The sequence below is a fragment of the Chiloscyllium plagiosum genome, unplaced genomic scaffold, assembly GCF_037043375.1.
Source record: "Chiloscyllium plagiosum isolate Xiang-an unplaced genomic scaffold, Cpla_swu_hap1 HiC_scaffold_1, whole genome shotgun sequence".
In the NCBI taxonomy this organism is placed as follows: Eukaryota; Metazoa; Chordata; class Chondrichthyes; order Orectolobiformes; family Hemiscylliidae; genus Chiloscyllium; species Chiloscyllium plagiosum.
In genome coordinates, this window is record NW_028270139.1 from 112,230,659 (window position 1) to 112,257,499 (window position 26,841).

General features: G+C 40.7%; 1 protein-coding gene and 1 pseudogene across 1 annotated transcript in view; one reads left to right on the forward strand and one right to left on the reverse strand.

The window, feature by feature from the left end:
- The window catches only part of dcaf12 (DDB1 and CUL4 associated factor 12), a 91,843-nt gene extending 67,130 nt beyond the window's left edge, over nt 1–24,713 (forward strand). Inside the window, exons 8-9 of the mRNA XM_043687546.2 lie at nt 5,069–5,256; nt 24,194–24,713. Coding sequence (XP_043543481.1) covers nt 5,069–5,256; nt 24,194–24,352 — 347 coding nt within the window. The 3' untranslated portion in view covers nt 24,353–24,713. The remainder of the gene's footprint in view (nt 1–5,068; nt 5,257–24,193) is intronic.
- On the reverse strand, nt 6,109–7,098 carry LOC122548786 (L-lactate dehydrogenase B chain pseudogene; annotated as a pseudogene).
- Nucleotides 24,714–26,841: the final 2,128 nt, after the last annotated feature.

The following is a 26,841-nucleotide window of genomic DNA, read 5'->3' on the forward strand; positions in this document are numbered from 1 at the left end:
GTGGTGAAGTGGGACAGGTGAAATCAGGTAGACTGTACAATCTGCTTGGTCAATGGGAAGAATGGATCCGTTTGGTGGCAGGTAGCAATGGAGGTGAGGGGGAGGGGCTGGGAAGGGAGTCGGTGATGGGAGGGAGGTTCTTTGAAATTGGAGAACTCAATGTTGAGTCCTCTGGGATGTTGAAGCATGCTGAAGAATTGGTCTCAGTCTCTCACAAGAAGACTCAAATCCTTTATCAACCCATCCCAGATCAAATCCTTTACCAGTCCATCTCTCTATTAATGTCAATGGAGAAATCCTCCCAAACATTTCACCTATCTGGGAAGCTACCTCTCATCTAAGGCAGACATTGATGCAGATGTTCAACATTAGATCCAATCTGCAAGCACCCCTCCCTCTCAGATGTCATAGGATGAGAGTCCTTGTTGACTGTGATGTTGAGGCCCTTGAGAAGTACCATCAACATAGGTTAAGACAGATTCTTCGTATTAGCTGGCAGTCAATAGCGCCAGCATCAAGGCCACAATCATCCAAAACCAACGAAGTAGACGTAGAATGGATGTTTCCTCTGGGGCAATCTCAAACCAGAGATCGTAGTTTTAGGTAAGGGCTAACAGGTTTAAAATAGAGAAGGGGAAATTACTTCTCTCAAGGGTCCTGAATATATGGAGTTTGCTACCTCAGAATATGGTAGATACTGGGATATTGAGTATATTTGAGAAGGAGATTTTTAATTAGTATTGGGTTGAAGGGTATGGAGGGCAGGAAAGTGGAATTGGGACTGAGATGAGATCGGCCATGACACATTAAATGGCTCAAGGAGCTGAATGACCTAATCCTGTTCCGAGTTCTTAGCAATGGAGATGACTTTGTTTTTAAGTCCTGCTTTCTGGTCTCTGTAGGTCCTGAAAAATCATGTGCGCCCCCCCCCCCCCCCCCATCTTTTCTCCGTCTTCATCACAATCTGCCGATTTTGATATGAACATTATCTTTTATCAAGCATTTTAAACTACCAAACCTTCAGCTTATATTGGCCATAATTTAGCTGTAATTGTTTTAGGCAGGGCATGTTGCTCGAGTTTATCCTTGTGGCTATTTTGAGATAGTAATAGACATTGAACAGTACACATTACAAGGCCCTTCAACCCCCTCTGTTGTACCGGCCTTTTATCCTACTAATCAGACTAATCTACTTATGCTTCATTGTACTATCTTACATGTCCCCATCCAAGAGTCGCTTAAATGTTCCCACTGTATCAGACTGTACTATCACTACTGGCAAGGCATTCCACGCACCCACCACTCTTTGTGTGAAGCACCTTACCTCTGACATCTCCCTAAACCTTCCTCCAGTTATCTTAAAATGATGCCTCTTGTGATAGACATTTCCACCATAGGAAAAAGTCTCTGGCTATCTATTCTATCTATGCCTCTCACTTGTACATCTCTTTCAAGTCACCTCTCATTCTACTTCACTCCAATGGAAAAAAAAATGCTGTAGCTCCCTCAGCCTTTTTTCATAAGATATGCTTTCCTGTCCAAGTAAATCTTTTCTTCATTCTCTCTAAAGCTTCCACATCTTTCCTATAATAAGGCGACCAAAACTGAACACAAGTGTAGTCTAATCAGGGGTCTGTAGAGTTGCAGCATAACCTTGCAGCTCTTAAACTCAATCCCCCTGCGAATGAAAGCCAACACACCATGCGTCTTCTTAACAACCGTACCAACATGGGTGGCAACATTGAGGAATCTATGGGCTTGGAACCCCAGATCCCTCTGTTCCTCCACACTGCCAAGAATTTTGTGTTTAACCCTGTAATCTGCACTCAGATTTGACCTTTCAAAGTGAATAACTTCACACTTTTCCAAGTTGAACTCCATCTGCCACTTATCAGCCCAGTTCTGCATCCTACACTATCCACAACTCCACAAACCTTGTGTCATCGGCAAACTTATTAACCCACCCTTCCACTCCCTTATCCAAGTCATTTATAAAAATCACAAACAGCAGGGGTCCCAGAAGTGATCCCTGCGGAACACCACTGGTTACAGAGCTCCAGGCAGAATGCTTTCCATCTCCTAACACCCTCTGTCTTCTATGGGCCAGCCAATTCGGTTTCCAGACAGCCAGATTTCCCTGTATTCCCATGCCTCATTACTTTCTGCATGAGCCTACCATGGGGAACCTTATCAAGCGCCTTTAAAATCCATGTACACATTCCCTGCTCTACCTTCATCAATGTGTTTTGTCACACCATCAAAGAATTCAGTAAAGTTTGTGTGGCATGACCTGCACCCTTCAAAGCCATGCTGACTATCTCTAATAAAACTATGGTTCTCCAAATAATTATAAATCCTATCCCTCAGAATGCTCTCCAATACTTTGCCCACCACTGTCGTAAGACTGACTGGTCTGTAATTCCCAGGATTATGCCTATTGCTCTCCTTGAACAAGGGAATAACATTTGCCACCCTCCAATCATCTGGCACTACTCCAGTGGACAGTGAGGATGCAAAGATCATTGCCAAAGGTGCAGCATTCTCTTTTCTCTCTTCCTATAGTAACCTAGGTTATATCCCATCTGGCCCAGCGGACTTGGCTATCCTTATGTTTTTCAAACTTTTCAGCACATCCTCCTTCCTAATATCAACCTCTTCTCGCATATCAATCTGTTTCTCGCTGTCCTTCTACACATCAAGGTCCCTCAGTAGTGAATACTGAAGCAAGGTATTCATTAAGGACCTCCTACTTACTCCAACTGCAGGCGCATGTTCCCAAAACTATCCCTGATTGGTCCTACCCTCACTCTGGCTATTCTCTTGATCCTCACATAAGTGTAGAATGCCTTAGGGTTTTCCTTCATCCTACTTGCTAAAACTTTTTTCTGCCTCCTTCAAGCTCTCCTAAGTCCATTCTTCAATTTTTTTCTGGCCTGTCTGATCATAACCTCCTCAACCTTAAGTAAGCTTCCTTCTTCTTCCTCACAAGATGTTCCACATCCCTTGTCACCTAAGGTTCTTTCAACCTACCATTCTTTCCTTTCCTCAGTGGGGCAAACCTGTTCAGCAATCGCAGCAAGTACTTCCTAAACAGCTTCCACATTTCTGTCATGCTTTTCCATGAGAATATCTGTTCCCAATTTAGGTGCCCCAGTTCCTGCCTAACAGCATGATAAATCCCTCTCCCACAATTAAATACTTTCCCATACCATCTACTCCTATCCCTCTCCATGACTGTAGTAAAGGACAGGAAGTCGTGATCACGATCACAGAAATGCCTCCCACTGAGATCTGACACCTGGCATGGGTTCGTTGCCAAGCACCAAATCCAATATGACCTCTCCTCTAGTTGGCCTATCTGCATATTGTGTCAGGAACCCTTCCTGGACACACCTCACAAAAACTGCTACATGCAAACTATTTGAACTAAGGAGGTTCCAACCAATATTAGGGAAGTTCAAGTCATCCATGATGACAACCATGTTACTTCTGCATCTTTCCAAAGTCTGCCTCCCTGGTGTGTGATTTGCAAATTTAGAGAGAATAGTTTGTATTCCCCTGTAGTGTGTTTTGATTAAAAGTGAAGCTTTATGTTTTAAATAAAGGTTGATTTATTGCAAAACTAATGCCATAAAAGCAACAGTGTTACTAATTCCAATAGTATATTCAACATTTAAAACTGGATACTGATAAAGATATGCTTATAAAGGTGGAAGCAATAGCACACTCACCCAATATTATTACAGACCCTTTTTTTATTTGTTTGTGAGATGAATTGTCCATCCCGAATTGTCCAGAGGGCGGTTAGGAGTCAGTCTCATTGCTGTGGATCTTGTAGAGCAGAAAAGGATAAGATGACAGATTTCTTGCTATAAAGGACACAATTAAATAAAGGACACAATTGTGGCAATCAGCAGTGATTGTGGTCAACTTTAGGCTAGCTTTTTATTCCAGATTTTTGAGTTTAAATTTCACTAAATGTCATGGTGGGATTCAAACCAAGTTCCCCAGAGAATTAACAATAGCGGAAATTATTGGAGAAACTCAGCAGGTCTGGCAGCAACTGTGCAGAGAAAGAAAAGTTAAAGTTTTGAGTTTAGTGACTGTTTAATCAGAATCGAGAATTGGCTTGGGGCTGTGAATTGTTAATTGATCAGCCTAAATCTTGGTACAGAATCATCCATTGTATTTTGGTCAAAGTTGTTATATTTTTAACTGTCCAAGCTTGATCTTGGACACTTTCACCCTGTCAGGTTTTTGCTGAGATAGGAAAAGTTATTCATACATCGAGGGGAATTATTGTCAATATTAACCCTTGGAAATAATAATTGAATTTCTAAGAGTTTCTCTTCAATTTCTTCTTGAGACAAATGCAGCCTGGCTCTAATACCAGCTGATTGCATAGGTGGTGGTGTGACTTATGGGAACCATTTTGCGAGATTATTTGTGTCAATTTTAAAGACAGATTAACCTTCCTTCTTTTCAAATTATACATAACATAAATAAGAGCAGGAGTAAGTCACCTGACCTGGTGACCCTGCTGCACCATTCAATATGATCATGGCTGATCTTTTTGTGGACTCAGCTCCACTTATCCGCCAGCTCACCATAACGCTTAATTCCTTTACTGATCAAAAATATATCTGCCTTAAAAACAATAAACGAGATAGCCTCAGCTGCTTCATTGGGGAGGAAATTCCACAGATTCAAAGCCTTTTGGGTGAAGACGTTCCTCCTCAACTCAGTCCTAAATCTGCTCCCCCTTATTTTGAGGCTATGCCCCTGGATCTAGTTTCTAGTGTAAGATTTAACATCAATTTGTGACACTACTATTTTGTTCTTATCCTCTGATTCAAGCCAGTAAGTAGCTTTAATAGTCAACTTTCCTTTGACTACTGTATAATTATAGTTCTGTAAACAATTTTTGTTTTTACTCTGTTCATTTATGCAGCTTTTTATTTTATGACAAATGTTTTCACACTTGAAGAAAATAATCCAGATGCTATTTTGAAGTAGAGAAGGAAGATAATAAGCGGTAAAAAGAGATCTTGTTTTGTTTTTTAAACAGGTATTCGATCTGTAAGCTTTTATGAACACATTATAACAGTAGGAACAGGACAAGGTTCTCTGCTTTTCTATGACATCAGAGCTCAGAAGTTTATGGAAAGGCTGTGTCAAGCAAACTACTACAGTGAGAAGCTGAAACTCAAGTCTTGTGAAGAAATTTTAAAATTAACAACAGGGAAGGGTTGGTTGGTAAGTTGGGACATTTTATATTTTCTATTAAGTGCAAGATGTGAACAGTTCTAGAATACCTGTTCCATGGGGTTTACAAAGTACTTGGTTTTAAGTTTGTCATTTCTGCACAAAAAGATAATCTATTTAATTCATCACTAGATAATTATTTTAGCAATGTTGTTAGGACTGTATTGGCAAAGGCACCGGAGACCTCTGATGCTGTGCACTGATTTGTCATGGATTTTTTTTAACATCCGTTTAAGGATTGATGGAACCTTGATTTAACATGTTGACACCTCTAAAACATAGCACTCCCTGCATTGCACTACTGTGTCAACCCGGGATTATCTTTAAGGTTTTGAAGTCAACATTTTAACTGCAAGATGAGCGTGCTACCAATGGGTCTAGACCTGACGCAAAGTATATGAAACACTTAATAACTTTGTACGCCATCCATGTAAGCTGCATCCATTGATACTATTAGGGGGAACTAATTATGTAGTGGTGATGTCACTGGGCTAGTATTCTCGAGACTAGGCTAATGTGCTTGACACAAGGGCTAATGTGGTTGAGGTGAGGTGATGATACAGAATAGAAAGAAGAAGAAAGTGGTGTGCAGTAAATTGGCAAAAATATGGACATTAATTATGTAGTTGATATTAAATGGCAAATTAAATTTTTTTGTAATTACATGTTTTACTTTATTTTTTACTTTTTTTTAAAGCAATAACCATGTAATATGGGCTAGTTAATATTTGAGAATACACCCATTACAAATCATGGATAAGAGTTTACCCAAGATACTCGAATCTTGCTGCAGATGGTTCCTTTGCAGCTTCGGCGAAAGGAACACTGCAGTCAGCCTCAAAATTACAGATCCTTCAGTTCCCTCTGAGTTTTCCACAACGTTTCAGCACTGTTTCTCAGCTAGGTCACCTCCTCTTTCAGAGTTTGATTGATGACATCAGTTAGACCAACTGTACTCAGCACACACTACACGCTCAGGAAGACTTCTTCCTCTATGCCATGCATACCCTTTACCATGGTGGATACTGGGTCAGTCCGCTTCAGATTCTTCACAATAGATTCAGTCAGTTCAGCAATACAGAGGCCAATGGCCCAGTTAGTATATCCTTTCAGTTTAATCACTTCATAAGCACTATCCACCACCATTTTGTGGACGTCTTTCCAGTTCTCCTTGTCCTTCACTGCTGCAGTCCAACTGCCGCCACATTGGCACCACTTCAAACGGAACACTAGAATCTCCGAGTTCACCAAGCACCCAACCATGGCAACTGAATGGATGGAACCCACGTTTCTCAGCCATCAGGTAACGGAATTGAGCAGAATCCATATTACAGCCGCTGCCAGTCACATGGTTCTTTGGAAGTCCACTCATAACGTTGATATTTGATGTTACGTACATCAGAATATCAACTGGATCGGATACTACAATATGTTTGCAGTTGGGGCTGTATTTTACAATCTGAGGTGATGAATTTAAAGATGTTGACATTTCTCTGGACCAGATTCAGTCGGCTCTCACGCCCTCTTGTTGGCAGCCACCAGCAGTAACAACCAAGATCGAGAATTAGCAGTTATTGCATAATATTTATCAGCATAACCTTTGGGTTTTTTGAGAAACAGGCTGCCATGAAGAAGATCTATCGTTTCTCCCTTCCGTTTGTCTTCCAGAACATCACCCAAGGCCATCGCATCGGTTAGTTCCCTTAAAAGAATGCTAATAGCACACCACATCCCAACCTGGCCTACACCTACAATGATGACCTTATTTCTTGAGGCTTCAGATCCATTTTGAGAAACAGGCGTGTTAAGTTTCTCCAGCACTGTCGCCATGTTATCTTCCAGAAGTTTGCAATGTGGCACCTCCCCCTTTCCACTGCTTGCTTGCTCTCTGTCTTGGCAAATGAAATTTTAACATTGAGTTATATGAATTATTATAGATATTTCGATAGGAAGATGTGGCTCATTGTATATGATGAATGAAATTAAATATCATGCAATGAGACTTGTGGATGTAATAGGTGTAAGCTTTAAAATCCAGGCTGAGAGTCAGAGGCATTGGAAAAGCTTATTGCATACAAAGACTTGTCGCCTGTGCAATAGGTTAGAAGGTCACAGAGCTTGGTCTGTGGCTTCATAATGTACTTGTCAGATCATAGTTAAAAATACTGCTGGGGGGGATCTAAGATGGCGGCAATCTGAGAAGATCACCCTGCAGAGCTTCACATCGCAGCAGGACGGTCCTTTAACCCACCCAACCAAGGTCATCAGGATTTCTTGGGGCATTGGAAAGATTGTGGAGCCCCAAGAAACATTTAAAAATTGACTTACCTGTATTTTCAACTGTCCAGAAATGCCGAAAAAGGGAGGAGGAGCATCTGAGGCCGGGCCTGCAGCTCAGCCTGCAGCAGCCTCAGAGCAGATTACTCTCCAGGACCTGGTGAACCAGCTCTCGAAATCTCGCGAGATGTTGGGGAAACAGATTGAAGAGAAGCTGGCTCCAGTCTCTCTCATGCTGCAGAAGCATGAGCAGCAGCTGGGAGACGTGGAAAAGAGGACGGATGAGGGAGCACAGGGTCACAGTGATGGAAGTTGATGCCAATTCATTCAAGGAAGAGATCCAAGCCCTGAAGATGCAGGTTCGTAATTTGCATGACCAAGTGGATGATCTTGAAAACAGGGGCAGGAGAAAAAAACATTCGGATCATCGGTCTGCCCGAGGGTAAGGAAGGTGAGTGGCCTGTGGAATTTGTTGAAGATTGGCTTCCGAAATTCCTTGACTTGGAGAATGGCATGAGAGGATTGAAGATAGAGAGGGCTCACCGGGTCGTAGCACGGAGGTCAGGTCTGGGTCGTCCTTTCCTGGTGCGGTTCCGTCATTACCGGGATAAGGAGAGAGTCATGGACCCTTCCAGACTCCAGGGGAAGGATCCAAAGGCCCTAATTTACGAGGGGTCTAAGATCATGTTTTTTCAGAACTTTTCAGCGGCGGTGATCCAGAAACGAAAATCATACGATGGTGTCAAGAGAAGATTGAAGGAGCTTGGGATTCAATACTCCGAGATATCCGGCAGTGTTTCGGATCACCTTAGATGGATCCATGCATCTCTTTGACACATCGGAGAAGGCAAGAGACTTTGTGGACAAACTAACCAAATTTAAACAATTGTAGTATGTATAAATATTGTTGCTTGGGTGTGCATTTATCATTCTGTAAAAGAAATGGAGGAAATCCCCGGTTAGAGCTTTGTTTTTCCCCTTTTTTCTCCCTCTATTGATGATGATAATTTGGTTCAAACTATGTCTGGTGGTGGTTAAGATGTACATTTTAAATTGCTAAGTTAGGAATTACCAAAGGATGGGTGGGGTATTTATTCCCCCTTTTTTTATATAAAAGAATGTTTTTTTATTCATATTGATATTCGATGGGGTGTTTATTCTTTTTAGCTTGTGCTTGCGATGCGGCTCTAGCTGGGAGAAGCGAAGGTGGTTGAGATTGTTAGAACTGGAAATGTGTTGCTGGAAAAGCGCAGCAGGTCAGGCAGCATCCAGGGAACAGGAGAATCGACGTTTCGGGCATAAGCCCTTCTTCAGGCTTATGCCCGAAACGTCGATTCTCCTGTTCCCTGGATGCTGCCTGACCTGCTGCGCTTTTCCAGCAACACATTTCCAGCTCTGATCTCCAGCATCTGCAGACCTCACTTTCTCCTCTGAGATTGTTAGAAGCCTAATTATGGGCAGTTCGGGGACAGTAGTTGCCCCCTCCGGGCAGGGGCTGAGTTCCCCTACTCAGCGCTATTGGCGCTTTATATGTTGGTTTGTTTTCTGGTTTTTGTTGTTTTGTATTTTTAATAATTTTGTGTGTTTGTTTAAATGTAGTGGTTTTAGTTTGTGTAGTTTTTATATTTGGTGGACCATGCGACACTAAGGCTCAGCAATTTGTGGTTCGGGTTCCTCCTCTCTGGAATTTAAATGTAATTGCAGAAGATTATGGCTAATGATTTGATTAAATGGTGTACCTGGAATATCAAGGGAAGTCACTCACTAATTAAGAGGAAGAAGATAGTCTTGAGTCTTAGAAAGGAGAAGGTGGATATTCAAAGTTTGTGAGAAGATTTGTAGCTCAGGTGCTCGTTGCTGTGGTTCTGTTCGCCGAGCTGGAAGTTTTTGTTGCAAACGTTTCGTCCTCTGTCTAGGTGACATCCTCAGTGCTTGGGAGCCAGACTACTGCGACCACTAGGACTTATAACAGCACACAAACCAACAGCCACACTCGGACAACAACTCACCAGAACGAAGGACCCGATACCCAGCATGAGCAAAACTAAAAATGTAGTGTACAAAATCCCATGCGAGGACTGCACAAGACACTATATAGGACAAACAGGAAGACAGCTAATGATCCGCATCCATGAACACCAACTAGCCACGAAACGACATCACCAGCTATCCCTAGTAGCCACACACGCAGACGACAAGCAACATGAATTCGACTGGGACAACACTACCATTATAGGGCAAGCCAAACAAAGAACAGCCAGGGAATTCCTAGAAGCATGGCACTCATCCACAAACTCCATCAACAAACACATCGACCTGGACCCAATATACCGGCCACTACAGCGGACAGCTGAAACTGACAACCGGAAGTGGCAGGGACAGGCCACTATAAATGCCGGAGGAAACACCACAGAAGCGCTTCACAGGAGGTTCCCAAGCACTGAGGGTGTCACCTAGACCGGGGACGAAACGTTTGCAACAAAAATTTCCAGCTCGGCGAACAGAACCACAGCAAGGTGGATATTGCTTTGTTACAGGAGACACATTTGGATGACCAGGAGCATCCGACATTACAGCAGAATGGCTTTGACCGAGTTTATTATTCATCATTTAATACCAGAAGTAGGGGAGTGCTATATTGGTAAGGAAAAATCTCTCATTTAAATTGTTGGAATGTGTTAAAGACACATACGGGAGGTTTGTAATTCTTAAAGCCTTGATAAATGGGGAAGAATATGGCATTTTAAATGTTTATTGTCCCTCAGCTCATCCTCTTAAATTCTTGGTAGATGCTTTTTCTAAACTGATAAGTCTCGTCTCAGCACATCATTATAGGGGGAGACGCCACAGTAGACAGGTTGCGTAAAGGTCCCTCGATATCCTCTGCACAAACGAAACAGTTATTGTGTTTGTGTGGGGAATTATGGTTGGTGGACGTCTGGAGGTGTCTCCACCCTACAGGTAGGGATTTCACGTTTTTGTCCAATCTGCATAGATGTCACATGAGGATTGATTTTTTTTTTTCTGACCCCTGCAGTAACCCTGGATCTGGTGGCATCCTGTATGATTGGTAATATTGCCATCTCTGATCATGCTCCAGTGTACCTCATAGTTAAAATTAAGGATGTTACAGTGGATTCAAGGTACTGGCGAATGGATCCCTTTATTCTCATGGGCAGCAAGTTTGTGGAGTATTTCTCGAGGGAATTTCGGGCATTCCTAGACATCAACATAGGCTCGGTTCATAGCTCATCTGTTCTCTGGGAAACTGCCAAAGCTTATGCCAGAGGGTTAGTTATTTCATATTCCACAAGTAGGAAGCGGCAGAAGGGTGAGCAGCAACGTCTCCTTGAAGCACGGTTGAAGGCAGCCAAGAAGGCCTATTTTGACAGACCCTCGTTGGTCAAACTACAGAGGATTACGGCACTGCAGTCTACACTAAATTCCGTGCTCACGCAGACGGCAAAGAAGGAGCTGGCTTTATACAAGCATGGTAACAAGCCAGGCAAATACTTAGCATACCTTGCCAGAAAGAGAAGTGCCCCACAAACCATTACAGCGATTAGGGAAGGGTCTGGGAACCTAATATGTGATTCTAAAAAGATTAATGTGGTGTTCCAGAGATTTTACTCTAAATTATATCAGTCTGAGAATTGTGAGGAGGGGCAGACCAAAATGGAATCCTTTTTTAGAGATCTGAAGCTCCCGGGTGTGACTCCCGAACAACAGTCCTTTCTCAATGCCCCATTATCAGAGCAAGAAGTGCAGGAAGCTGTGAGGCACCTTCAGAGTGGAAAGGCGCCCGGTCCTGGTGGACTTCCCAGTGAATTTTATAAGGAATTTATAAGTATACTGTCAGTCCCGATGCTGAATATGTTTAATGATTCATACAGTCATGTTTGTCTCCCACCACCTCTGAGAGAGGCCAATATTTCACTTATCCTTAAAAAAGGGAAGGATCTGGAAGACTGTGCTTCATACAGGCCCATCTCGCTCTTAAATGTGGACTTTAAGATCCTTTCTAAGGCTCTTGCGTTAAGGCTGGAGATTGTGTTACCTTCTATTATTAAAGAGGATCAGAGGGGCTTCATAAAGGGTCGCAGATCCTCCAATAACGTTAAGAGGCTGCTTAATGTAATTCAAGCATGCCAACAGCAGTCAATACAGGGATTGGTGATCTCTTTAGATGCAGAGAAGGCATTTGACCGAGTTGAGTGGCGTACCTTTTCTATACTCTAGACCGGTTTGGTTGGGCGAAGTTTTCATAAGATGGGTAAAGGTTCTCTACAGTGTACCTCTCACTGCGGTCATTACCAACGGGGTACGATCAAGCAATTTTAATATTTCTAAGGGCAGCCGGCAGGGCTGTCCCCTTTCACCATTACTTTATACGTTGGTGATTGAACAGTTGGCAGAGGCCATTCGTGGGGATCTCAATATATCAGCTCCAGAAGTGGGGTCAAAATTACATAAGATCTCGCTGTATGCAGATGATGTTCTAATTTTCTTGACAAATCCAGCAGTTTCAGTGCCTTGCCTGATACAATCCATTTACGCGTTTGGCGCTTTTTCAGGGTATAAGATTAATTTTGCCAAATCAGAGGCTATGTCTATGGGTGGTCTTACGAAAGAGTTGGCTCTTGAGAGTGACTATAGATTCCCATTTAGGTGGTCACGGGGGGCTTTTGTGTATTTGGGCATATTCATTACTCCAGTTCTGGATTGGCTGTTCAAAGCCAATTTTACTCAATTATTTGAAAAAATTAAACAAGATCTCCAAAGATGGGAGGCACTTCCAGTCTCATGGTTGGGTCGGATACCGCTTATTAAGATGAATATTCTCCCGCGTTTGCTATACCCTAAACTGATGCTCCCCCTGATTTTCAATAAACCAACACTCAGGAGACTGAACAGTTGGTTCAGCTCCTTTATCTGGCACCGTAAACGGTCCCTCATTAAATTAGCCAAACTGCAGTTGCCTCACAGATTGGGGGGAGTAGACCTTCCGGACATTAAAAATTACCAATTAAGCTCGCTTTTGACCTACATAAGTGATTGGGTTTGTGGGGACCCTCTTTCAATATGGCTAGATATCGAAGTCTCCCAGGCAAGGTGCCCCCTTACAGTTTGCTGTTTTTGGACAAAGTGAGGACAGTTAGGGAATATTGCCATAACCCAATAGTCATCAATACTGTTAAAGCATGGAGGGCAATTCGGCAGAGGGAAGGTAATATTGGCAAAACATCTTTGTTTACACCTTTAGTGGGTATGTCGAGTTTTCAACCAAGTATGATAGATTCAGGATTTAAATGTTGGGCAGCTAGGGGTATATCCTGCATGGGTGATTTATTTGAGGGAGATGTAATGATGTCCTTCCATCAGTTAGTACAGAAGTACAAGTTACCTAATAGAGACGTCTTTCGTTTTTTTCAAGTTAGGGATTTTATTCAAAAAAAGACCACACTTTTGACTGATCCCTACAAATCTGACGTAGAAAGAGGCGTACTAAGGGATAAGAGTACATTCTCTGACTACTCTGTATCACCAATTGGGGGGTGCCACCTCAGATGAGTCTGACCGACTCTGCAAGATGTGGGAAAGAGAGCTGGGTGTTGAAGTTTCTTCAGAGGCATGGGAGGATATTTGGGAGAGTGCTAGGAAGATATCAATTTGCAATAGGACCCATGCTTTACAGTTCAAGATTCTCCACAGGGTCCACGTAGCCCCAGATCGTTTGTCAAAATTTAAACCAGGGGTATCTTCAGCATGTCCCAAGTGCAAGGTCTGTACGGATACTCTTACCCATTGTCTTTGGTCTTGTGATAGGCTTCAAACATATTGGAGCACTGTGGTGTGTGCAATGGAGAGGTCTTTCGGTGTAGGGGTGGAGAACGACCCTATTTCGCTCCTTTTGGGCCTACCCATTGTATTTCCTGCATAAGGAAAAACGTTTCAATATTCTTACATTCTGTGCAAGGAAGAATATCTTGCTAGATTGGATATCAGAAAACCCCCCCCAAGCCTGTCAGGTTGGTGGAAGATTGTTATGGAGCATATTCCCCTGGATTTTCTCTCAAATATGGTACACCACAAAACAGAATTTTTACAAGACATGGCAACCCTTTTTGAAATACCTGGACACAGATTTATCTGCCACACTAACAAGGGCTTTTATATAGCTGTAACGATTGTGTTTCATGAGTCCAATATCCAGGGAGGAGGAACTGTGAATGTATGAGTGTTTGGCTGGGCTGAGTTATTACTATTTATTTGTTTGTTGTTAGGTAATTATTTAGTTAGTCAAATAGCTTGTTTAGGTTTTTTAAAATTTTATACTTCTCTATATATGTTTATACATTCGTATAGGAGGGTGAGTTGGGGAATTTTTTATTATTTGGGTTTAGTTTTGTACTATTTTTGTACTGTTTTGAATTGCATTGTTTTGTATTTGTAATATTTAAAAATCTATTTTTTCTTAACAAAAATATATTTTTTTAAAAACTGCTAAATCATATTCACCAGGCCGCAGAAAACATGTATTGCAGAGGATCTTGAAATGACCGACAAAACTGGATCCCAGTATAGTAATATGGAAAGGGAAGCTTGTAGACCATGAAAGCTGATCAGTTGTTGGTCATTTAAGACAGATGTATAAATGTATCACAATACATATCAGTGTTAGATTAAAACTTCAAAGTGCCTCAAAAAAGTTGTATTTGTGGATTTATATTTATATCAGAAAATGAGTGAAAGCTGCTCATCAGACACTGGGTAGAGTTTTATACATTATTCCTAAATCTACCTATAAGATGTGGCACAGTAGCTCTGTGGTTAGCACTGCTGCCTCACAGCACTAGGGACTTGGGTTTGATTCCAACTTCAGGCAACTGTCAGTGTTAGAGTTTGCACATTCTCCCCGTATTTGCATGGGTTTTCTCTGAGTGCTTGAGTTTCCTCCCACAGACCAAAGATGTGCAGGTTAGATGGACTGGCCATGCTAAATTGCCCGTAGTGTTCAGAGATATGTTATTTAGGTGGATTAACGATGGGGAATGCAGGGTTACAGAGATAGGTAAGGCATTGGTCAGGGTGGGATGTTCTTTGGATGGTCATGGACTCAGTGGGTGGAATGGCCTGCTTCCCCACTGTAGGAATTTTATGCTTTTTAAGAAAGGTAATTGAGGCAAACAATGGTTATGATCAACATAAATTTGGATGCAAAAGATCAAGAATTAGACAAACAATAACAAGACTCAATAACTCACTAACGTCATTTGCTTTCAGAACAATTTGAGACTCAACATGTACTATACTAATTCAGGATTTCCTTCAGTATGAGAGTCATAGTGATGTACAGCATGAAAATGGACCTTTCAGTCCAACTTCTGCATGCTGACCAGATAACCTAAGTAAGTCTAGTCCAGTTTGCCAGCATTTGGCCCATAGCCCTCTAAACCTTTCCAATTCATATACCCATCCAAATGCCTTTTAAATGTTGTAATTGTACCAGCCTCTACCACTTCCCCTGGCAGCTCACTCCATATACACAACACCCTCTTTGTGAAAATGTTGCCCCTTAGGTGCTTTTGAAATCTTTCCCCTCTCAATTTCAACCTATGCCCTGTAGTTTTGAACTTGCATATCCTGTGAAAAAGACCTTGTCTATTCACCCTATCCATGCTCCTCATGATTTTATAAACTTCCATAAGGTCACCTTTCAGCCTCCGACATTCCAGAGAAAATAGCCCCAGCCTATTCAGCCTCTCCCAGTAACTCAAACCTTCCAACCCTGGTAACATCCTTGTAAATCTTTTCTGAACCCTTTCAAGTTTCACAACATCCTTCTGGAAGGAGACCAGAATTGCACGTAACATTCCAAAAGTGGCCTAACCAATGCCCCGTACAGTTAAAACATGACCTTCCAACTCTTATACTTAATGCGCTGACCAATAAAGGCAAGCATACCAAATGCTGCCTTCACTATCCTGTCGGCCAGTGACTCTGCTTTCAAGGAACTGTGAATCTGCACTCCAAGGTCTCTTTGTTCAGTAACACTCCCCAGGACCTTACCATTAAGTGTATAACTCCTACCCTGATTTTTGCCTTTCCAAAATGCAGCACCTCACATTTATCTAAATCAAATTCCGTTTGCAACTCCCTAGCCCATGGGCCGTTATGGTAAGGGTCTGTTATACTGAAGTAACCTTCTTCACAGTCGACTACACCACCAATTTTGGTGTCATCTGCAAATTTACAAACCACACCTCTACGTTCACCTCCAAATTATTTATGTAAATGACAAAACGCAATGGACCTAGCACCAATCCTTGTGGCACACTGCTGGTCACAGGCCTACAGTGTGAAAAGTAACACTCCATCACACCCAACTGTCTCCTACCTTCAAGCCAGTTCTATATCCACTTGGCAGCTACTTCCTGTATTCCATGTTACGTAATCTTGTTAACCACTCTACTGTATGGAACCTTGTCAAATTCCTTACTGAAGTTCATATAGATTAGTCCGCCATTCTGCCCTCATCAATCCTGTTTGTTCCTACTTCAAAGAATTCAGGCAAGTTAGTGAGATACAATTTTCCATGCACAAAGCCACACTGACTATCCCTAATCAGTCCTTGACTTTCCAAGCACATGTAAATCCTGTCCCTCAGGATCTCCTGCAACAACTTGCTGACTGCTGATGTCAGGCTCACCAGTCTATAGCTCCCTAGCTTTTCCTTACCACCTTTCGTAAACAGTAGCACCATGTTAACCAACCTCCAGTCTTTTAGCATCTCACCTGTGGCTATTGATGAAACAAATGTCTCAGCAAGGGTCCCAGCAATCACTTCCCTAGCTTTATACAAAGTTCCAAGATACACCTAATTGGTCCTCGGGATTTATCGACCTTTTTTGCATTTCAACATGTGTAGCATCACCACCTCTGTAATTCTACTAATCGCAGGAAAGATCTTACTGAGAAGGGATGCTTGGTTGCTGGCTTAATTGTTGGGGTTTTGGGGCTGGGATCCAAAAATCATACTTGGCGTCCAATTGAAAAGGTGACTTGATGTATGTAAAAGTTTCATCAAGTTTTGTGATGGTTCTTCTATTGTAATTATCTTTTCATTGGGCCAAATGGTTGACATATTTCTGATCTGTTTTTGGCACATTTTTGTATGTATATAAAATTTAATGTTTATTCAAAGAACAGTAAGCTTCTATATCTGTATGAGTAGCTAAGTTATGAGTTGCCTATCATCTGTTAATTGATGAGATAAATATTACACTAACTTCCTGAGTAGTATTCTGTTTGTGCTAGTGCAGAACCGTGTAGAAATTTGAAAGTAACACCCACATGTTAAGAATGAATGTGTAAAACAAAGTATGGCTAAATTGTGAAGAGGGATCACGTGACTTAGCATTAGGATATGCATTATATAATTTCGGGTTGAGTCAGTGATAGTAGTGGAAAACCTTTTAATTGGATCTGTTACGTAGCAGCAGAAGTCTACTGAATTTATTTTCATGGAAAAGTCCTTGTGTTATTGTTTTTGTGCTGTGCACGCACAGTAGGTCTATTTGCACAAGTTAGCAGTCCTGTGGGGCTTCTCCAAATAAGCCTCCTCTGAATGAATGAAGTGTTCATTCATTAGCCATTTATTTAATTATGGAAGGCATTACTAATTATTCTCAATGCAAACATCTTCACGTGCACACCTTCCAGCATGGATTCTTGGTGATGATTCCACTTAATTTTCTTTATCCCCCCCCCCCCCAACGTTTGTCTCCTGTTTGTAAAGTGTACCAAGGGACAGTGGATTCCATCTGATTGAGATAAGCCAAATCACCCCAACAGGACATGAGCCTAATCCTTTTAGGACTCTATGGGTTTCCTTCTATACTGTTCTAAGTCTTTACATCACAGAAAGAATTGCCTTTGCATTAAACCATAAATGAGGCTATTCACTATTTGAGCTGATACCCGTCGCGAAACCATAATTCATAGAGCCATACAGAGATATGGCTCTCAAGTTTGGTCTTGGGTCTGTGTCATCAGCAAATCAGCCGTACTGCTATCAGGATGTTACAGTTGTCCTGAGCACCTTTTTCATAAAGGAATAAAAATTTGCTAGCCCTTATCCAGCATTCTTGCTGATTGTTTATGTTAATATCAGAAGATAATAGTCGTTATGTTTCTAACTATATTGCGCAGTAGTTAACTGGCAGTTGGATTCCTAGGCGTGCATGCTACCTCTGTGTTAAATATTCACCAATTTTTCCTTAAAATTCACATTGATTCCAGTTTTAACAAATCTTTGTGGCAAAGCATTCCACGCCCCAAAAATCTTCCATTCAAAAAAAAAGCTCTACTCCCTTCCTCGCCCCTTTATTGATCTCTCTCCTCCTCTGCCCCCCTGCTGTCCCCTCCCCACCTCCCGACCTCTCTCCCCCCCCCCTCCTCTTCTTGCCCCACCCCACCCCCTTCCTCACACTCTAGTTATTTGACTCTACACTGTACATTCAAGTTGGCTTTTTGTACTTGAGCTGAAAATTGTTCACCGTACTCTTGATTCATGCCTAATGTTTTATGCCCCAATTAGTTAATATAGGTACCCTACTTAAATAATAGAGTATAGCCATAACAGCCCAAAGTTGAGAGATTAATGCAAGTGTACTCTTGTCTGAAGCCAATATTCTTTCTTGCATGCAACCAAATTAATTCCAGCATGATCTATTGATTTCTTGAAAAATTCAGTTGCAATATTTTGTTTTATGTTCAAAAATGAAGTGACTTTTGCTGTATAATAGTTTCTCAAAAGTGTAATTCGTACTTGCAGATTGAATATCCAAGGGACTCTGTTTTGGAAGGATAGGTAGATAGGAAACGGTGGTGGTGAAGTTCTCTTAGTAAAGGAAGAGCTCAGTGTTGTAGTGAGAAATAATATCATCACTGGAGATCAAAACATAGAACTAATCTGGATAGAAATATATAGCAAGGGAAAGAAGTCTGGTGGGAGCAATCTATATGTTCCCAAAATGGCCACCTGCAATGGAGCACAGTATAAACCAGGAAATAGTGGGGGCTTGTAAGAAACTAACAGCAATAATCAGTGGTGATTTTAATATAGGCTGGATTAATTAAATTAGCAAGGGTAGCCTGGAGGGAAAGATTGTTGACTGCATTAATGTTTGTTTCTTGGAATAATATATTGTACAACCAACCATGGAACAGGCTATTTTGGATTTGATATTGTGTAATGAGATGGAATTACTGAATGATTTCATAGTAAAGGGTCCTCTAGGCAAGAGTGATATAGTTTCAAATTCAGCTGGAGGGCGAGAAACTGGAGTTCCACACTTGTTCTGGAGTTAAACAAAAGTAATTTCATAGGAATTTTAGGTGACTTAATAGAGACATACAAGATAATCAGAGGGTTAGATAGGGTGGACAGGGAGAGCCTTTCTCCAAGTATGGGGACGGCAAACATGAGGGGACACAACTTTAAAGTGAGGGGAGATAGGTATAGGACAGATGTCAGAGATAGTTTCTTTACTCAGAGTAGTAAGGGTATGGAATGCTTTGCCTGCATCGGTAGTAGATTCGCCAAGTTTAAGTGCATTTAAGTCGTCGTTGGACAGGCAAATGGACGTACATGGAATAGTGTAGGTGGGATGGGCTTCAGATTAGTATAAGAGGTAAAACGTCCATCAAAGTTTTACCTGCACATCCACCAATATCATTTATTGTATCCGTTGCTCCCGATGCGGTGTCCTCTACATTGGGGAGACTGGGCGCCTCCTAGCAGAGTGCTTTAGGGCACATCTCCGAGACACCCGCACCAATCAAATAAACAGCTCCATGGCCCAACATTTCAACTCCCCCTCCCACTCTGCTGAGGACATGGAGGTCCTGGGCCTCCTTCACGGCCGCTCCCTCACCACCAGATGCCTGGAGAAAGAACGCCATATCTTCCGCCTCGGAACACTTCAACCCCAGGGCATCAATGTGGACTTCAACAGCTTCCTCATTTCCACTTCCCCCACCTCATCCTAGTTTCAAACTTCCAGCTCCGCACTGTCCCGTTGACTTGTCCGACCTGCCTAGCTCCTTTTCCACCTATCCACTCCACCCTCTCCTCCCTGACCTATCACCTTCATCTCCTCCCCCACTCACCCATTGTACTCTATACTACTCTCTCCCCACCCCCACCCTCCCCTAGCTTATCTCTCCACGCTTCAGGCTGTCTGCCTTTATTCCTGATGAAGGGCTTTTGCCCGAAACGTCGATTTTGCTGCTCGTTGGATGCTGCCTGAATTGCTGTGCTTTTCCAGCACCACTGATCCAGATTCAGATTAGTATGACAGGGCGGCGCAACATCGAGGGCAGAAGGGCCTGTACTGCCCTGTAATGTTCTATGAATGGGGACAGATTTGGCCCTAGTGATATGGGCAGGAAGACTAATACGACAGTTGATGAACAGTAGCAGATGTTTAAGGAAATTCTGAATGGTTCCCAACTAAACTTTATTCTAGATAAAAAAAGAATATAAGGGCAAAAGCAAAGGCATGTCACATTGCAAAGGTGGTGGCAGGCTGGAAGATTGGGAAACTTTTAAAGATCAGGAAAGGGTTACTAAAATGTAATAAAAAGAGCAAAGGTAAATTATGAAAGAAAACTAGTGCAAAATAATAAAAATGAGTAAAATCTATAATATAAAATAGAAGAGACTAGCTAAAGTGAATATTGGTCCCTTGGAGGATGAGATTGGGAATTAATGTGGAACAGAGAAATGACAGAGTCACGAAATCAATACTTTGCTTCAGTTTTCATGGTGGAGAACATTCCCTTTTTATTATTGGGTTGATGCTAACGCAGAGATTATGAAAGGGGGGGAAACTTAGAACAATCATCATCATGAGAAAAAGCAATGAGCTAAGTATTGGGTTTAAAGGCAGACAAACCCCTGGAGCCTGACAGCTTACATCATAATAGCTGAAAGGAAGTAGCAGCAGAAAAAGCGCATCTGTTTGCAATACTATTCTCAATATTCCTGGATGTGGGAAAGGTTCCAGTGAATTTTTAAAAACGCTGATACAACATCCTTATTCAACAAGGGAGGCAGAAAATAGGAAGCTATAGACCAGTTAGTTGAAGGTGTATCAAAGGAAATTGTTAGAATCCATTATTAAGGAATACAGTAATAACAGGACATTTAGTCAAAATCCAACTGTTAACATGGTTTTATGAATGGTAAATCAAGTTAAACTAATTTTGTAGAGTTATTTGAAGATGTAATGAGCAATGTAGCTGACTGGGTTCCTGCAAATGTAGTAAATTTGAAGTTCCAGAAGGCATTTGATAAAGTCCCATTCAAAATGTTCATACACAAAGTAAGATCACTTACTTTGTGTAATTTATTAGCTTGGAAAGAGGATTGGCTAACCAGCAGAAAGTAGGGTTGGGAAAACTGGGTTTTTTTTACTGGTTGTCAAGACATAGCTAGTGGGGTGCCACAAGGTTTGGTTCACAGGCCCCAATTATTTACAACTTGGATGTGGGAATAGACCAAACCGTAGCTAGATTTACAGATGGCACTAAAATAAGTGGGATAGTAAGTTGTAATGAAGAAATATGAACTTTATAATTGGACATGGTTAGGTTAGGTGAATGAGCCAAAAGTTGGCAGATGAAGTTTGATGTGGAGTTTATATATTTTGATTGGAGGAATATAAAGACAACTTATTATCTAAATGGAGACAAACTTCAGTGTCTTTTTGTGCATAAGGATCTGAGTGTCCTCTTGCATGAATCACAGAATACTTGTTTGCAGGTACAGTGGATAATGAGGAAAGCCAATGGAATTTTTGCATTTATTACTAAAGGAGTAGACTATAAAAGTAGGAAAGTGTTGCTGTACAAGGCATTCTGTACAAGGCATTAGTGAGACCACACCTGGAGCAGTGCATGAGATTTTGGTCCCCTTACTTGAGGAAGGATGTTGTTGCATTGCAAGCTGTTCAGAAGAGATTCATTAGAATGATTCCAGAGATAATTTTGTCTTAAGAAAAAATGAGCAATTTAGCCTATATTTTCTGGAGTTTAGAAGAAGAGAAGATCCAATTGAAATATAATAAAAGATGCTAAAGGGGATTGAGAAAGTAGATGCAGAGAAAATGTTTCGTCAGGCCATCGAGAATGAAAGGTTTTTTTAGGATAAGGGAAACAAATTTAAAACAGATGAAAAATTATTTCGCTCAAAAGGTCATGCATCTATGGAATTCACTACCCTAGAGTATAGTGGATGCTGAAAAATTGAGTAAATTTATGGAGGAGATAGATTTTTATCTGTGCAAGAACATTTTGAATTACGCTGCAATTCCTGTGCTCTATTTATAAGTAATATTGCTTTGCTTTTGATGATCTATTTGAGTCTTAGATTCATTCAATGTTTGCTAAATCGTAAGTAGCTGTTTAGTAGAAATCGTATAAAAGATAACTTTCTGCTAGATAATCATTCTGGATAGAAAAATGTTTAATTATTTGCAAATGAGTGGCCGCTTATCTTCTAAAGCTACCAAAAGTCTAATCAAAGTGCTGTATGACTCTGAAGGAGGGTCACTCAACCCCCGAAACATTATCTCTGACTTCTCTTTGCAAACACTGCCAGACCTGCTGAGTTTCTCCAGTAATTTCTGTGTTGGTTTATGACTCTACGTTTTATATCTATTATTGATGGTTCCTTGTTGTGAAGAGGACAAAACTTTAATTTCTTGGGTCAACTAAGACTTACCAGACTGGACCCACTTCTTTTGACACAATTTGCAATGAAATAGAGTCCCAGCAGAACAGCGTTTGGCACCACCTGGGTTACCTAATCAGCTGGAGGAACAAAATTGCAAAATATTGTCAAATTTAATTTTGCTGAGAGGATCTAATCCAAAGTATATTGTTAAGTTGTAGAGATGTGCAGCACGGAAAGTGACCTTCAGTCCAATTCGATATTCCAACCAGATATGCAACATAACTCTAGTCCTATTTGACCCATATCCCTCTAAGCCCTTCCTTTTCATGGGTACATCCAGATGCTTTTTAAATATTTAGTTGTACTAGCCTCTACTACTTTCTCTGGCGGCTCATTCCATACACACATCATCCTCTGCATGAAAAACTTTCCCCTCTGACTTTAAACCTTTGCCCTCTACTTTTGGATTCCCCAGCCCAGGGGAAATGACCTTGTCTATTCACCCTATTGATGTGTCTCTCGATTTTATCAACCTCTATGAGGTCTTCTCTCACCCTCTGAAGCTCTTGAGAAAATAGCCCCAGCATATTCAGCCTCTCCCTGGAGCTCAAACCCTCCAACCCTGGCAACATCATTGCAAATCTTTTCTGAACCCTTTCAAGTTTTACAATATCCTTCCTGTAGGTGGGAGACCAGAACTGCACGCTGTATTCCTAAAGTGGCCTAACCAATGTCCTGTACAGGCACAACATGACCACCTATACTCGATGTAATGACCAATAAAGGCAAGTGTATCAAACACCTCATTCACTATCCTGTCTACCTGTGATTCTACTTTCAAGGAACTATGAACCTGCACTCCAAGATCTCTTTGTTCAGCAACAATCCCCAAAACCTTACCATTAAGTGTATAAATCCTGCCCTGATTTGCCTTTCCAAAATTCAGCACCTCACATTTATCTAAATTAAATCCAATCTGCCACTCAACCCATTGGCCCATCTGACAAGATCCCATTGTACTCTGAAGTAACCTTCTTCTCTGTCCACTACAGTGTTTTAAGCTGTAACATATTTAGCATTTGCAGCATACATTTCACCCATGTTCTACCTGCTGGTTGTAGGACCAATCTAAAGACTTCAAGTTGATTTCTGCACAGCTCAGTGTTTTCAAAATTTTGTTCCGGACTTGGAATACAAGCTCATTGCTCTGGCAGCATGTATAAGGTATCTTTGGTTATTTAACAAATGGTTCAAGAGTGTAAAAGAAGTTATAGCCCTGTTAATAGGATTTCTGGGCACAGTATATTGGCTCTCTTATTTGTAAGAATTTATCAAATGCTTTTATTCACATTTTTCTCCATACTCCCCTTTCCATTTCAAGAAGTAACTCCTTTATCTTATCATGATTTCATGTCCTCTCTGAATTTACCTTGGCATGTTTTTGAACACAGCAGTTGAACGTAAAGGCCTTCATACATAATTCTAATTCTCTCCTCTTCCAATATACTGTGCCCAGAAATCCTATTAACAGTGCTATAACTTCTTTTACACTCTTGTTAAATGACCAAAGGTAGTTTGCTCATGAACTGTGAAGTGAGCATAAAGCAATCAGGAGAACCCTGAATATTTTTCCTTTCTCTAAATGAAAAATGTTTTAGCCGTTACCTCTTCACAGGCTGAGGACTGACCAGATCCTGTGAATTTGGCATTTTTGTGTACTGTATGATTCAGAAATAGTTACTTCATTTCTCAGACACTGATTGAACACTTCTCTTTGGTTCTTGTAGACTTCTCCTTCTAAATGTAATTCTGCTCTTTACAAGTTTTCATTCAATTACCTTTTAGATAACGAATATTTTTATTGCACTTTTAATTTGATTCTTACATGTTTATTTTATGTTCTTACAGAATCACGATGAAACATGGAGGAATTACTTTTCAGACATCGACCACTTCCCGAATGCAGTCTATACACATTGTTATGACTCCTCTGGAACAAAGCTCTTTGTTGCAGGGGGCCCGCTGCCTTCAGGTCTTCATGGAAATTATGCAGGCCTATGGAGCTAATGATTCCTCGTCATGTACTGTATTTGCAGATCTGTTGCATTTTATCTCTTCTTGAGTTTTCACATTGCAGTAATCCTTCCGGTGTTTTAATATTGTGTGAAATACACAATATTTTTTCTTTCAATTGTATGACTGTCTTTTATTTCTTTTAATTTACGTCGTGTTTCTCAGTATTTTTCCACTTCCATCTTGACATAAGTTTCTTTCTGAAAATGTATGTAGATTAAAACTGGTTCACTACTGATAGTGAGATAGGTTCCATGAATAATTGCGTGACCACTACCAAATTTTCTGTGAAAGTTTGGAGGGGTGTAATGTGTGTAAAGGTACTTTGTGTCAATTAAATAGAAAAAAAACTTAACTGATTCTGTGCAGGAGTGATACGTTACCTTCACATATATTGACATATGTTAATGTTTTTAGTCCATGTTTCTAATGGACTTGTAATTCTACTTGTAACAATATGTTGAATGTTTTGAAGCATAGGCCCAATGATGCCCAAAGAAATTCATAAATTATTAATAAAGCTGTATGAATGAAAACTGTACATTTTTAAATTACGACATCAAGGTGTTAAATGTAAGTTTATGATGGAATTTATCTCTATACTTTGAATGGATATCACATGCTTCCAGTTAGTGTTGCTTGGCACAAGAGAGTGGTTGAATGACAAAGAGGCTTAGTTTGAGAGTACAGTTTTTTGCAAAATAATTATTGGGTGCATCAGTTCCAGTTTATATGTGAGTTAATAATTGCTCTTTTTAACAAGCATTAAATTGAAGAGACCACTATATTTTGTATTAAATTGATTGCGCTACAGTTTAGTGTTTGCACAGAAATATTTGCTTGTGTTTGGTTCCGTTATTAAAATAATCTGTACCAGATTTGGTGCGGTCCTGATTGGGATTCTTTTTTCATTTTTATTGAAATAGCAAAATTGAAAGTATTTTGGTAAGAGAGGAATTTTATAGATATGGGTACAAAATTCATGCATTAGCTAGGTTCTAGGTGCATTTAATATTTGGTTAATATTTGAGACTTGATGCCATTGTTAGACGAGTTGGAAAATTGTTCAGTACCATTTTTTTTAGTCCACAATTTCTAATACACAGAAAATGCAGAATATACTGAGGTCAGATAATAATTGTGGAAAGAAATGATTGGTTTTTCAGATGATAACATTTCATCAGTACTGGTAAAATTAGAGATTTAAAGATTTCAAGCATGTGCAGGAATAGGAGCAAGTAATATAAATGAAGGTATGTATGTGATACATTGAAAGGTGAGATTGATTAAATGACCAAAAGGAATGAATGTGAAAGTCGTAGGAGACGATAATGGCACATGCCAAAAAAGAGTCAGAAGTTAGGTCAAGGATAAATGGAAATTGCAACATCAAAACCTTTACTAATACATGCCTGAAAAACATTGGAGTAGTGGTGATGATCAGAAGTTGTTGAACTTAATGTTGAGCCCAGAAGGCTGTAATATACTAAACAAAAAGTCAAAATATCTGCGGATGCTGGAAATCAGAAACATAAACAGAAATTGCTGGAAAACCTCAGGTGAAAGAAATCAGATTTTGATCCAATGACCCTCCTTGAGAAATTGTGTCCATAGATGCTGAGTTTTTCTGGCAATTTCTGTTTTTGTATGAGGCTTTAATATTGCTTATCTGAGAGGCATTTCTGTTCCTCAAGCTTGCAGAGTTTCATTGGAACCATTTAAGATGGTCAAGCTCAGAATTTGATGGAAAACTAAAGTGGCAAGCAAACTAAAAGTTCCAGATTATCCGTGTGTCCTAAACAAAGGTGTTCAGTATAGCAACAATACAGTTTGTGTTTGGAAGAATTAAATTGGCTTGGAGCAAACTAAAAGAATGAGACTACCAGGTGGTGAATGTCAGGGAAATAGCTCTAAAGTGGCTGATGTCAATGATTGGGAAACAATGGCTTGATGTTCACAAGTGAGGTTGTCAGCCAAATGTGGATAGATGGATTAGTCAGTGTTGCGGTTAGGCCTCTGCACCTTTTGCCAAACAACAACCATCAACTATTTACATTGATTCTCTACTAATATCTGCAATAAGGCCACTGGCTCCCACAGCTACCTTAATGACCCTTCTTCTCAACTCGCATCATTTGAGAACTCTGTTCTATTCTCCTAGTTTTACCATCTCAGTTACATCTACATGGTATTACAGAACCGTATTGAGGTTTCTAGTAGGGTTTTTTATTCCTGCCACCATGATTAGTAGAGCCCTCAACTGTCTTCATCCTTTTCCATTTTGTCTTTTCTTCTTAAAATCACAATTAAATTTCCTTTGTCGTCATCATTCGCTTCTCCAGCTTCTATGTTCAAATGGATCATCCTCTGCCAGATCTGTAACCACCACTTTGCTCAAAGCATCCTGAAAAAATGAATACTTCTGTCATACTCTGATCCGCTCTTCAGTCGCCCTGGAAAGTGCACTAATCCTTTCACCACAC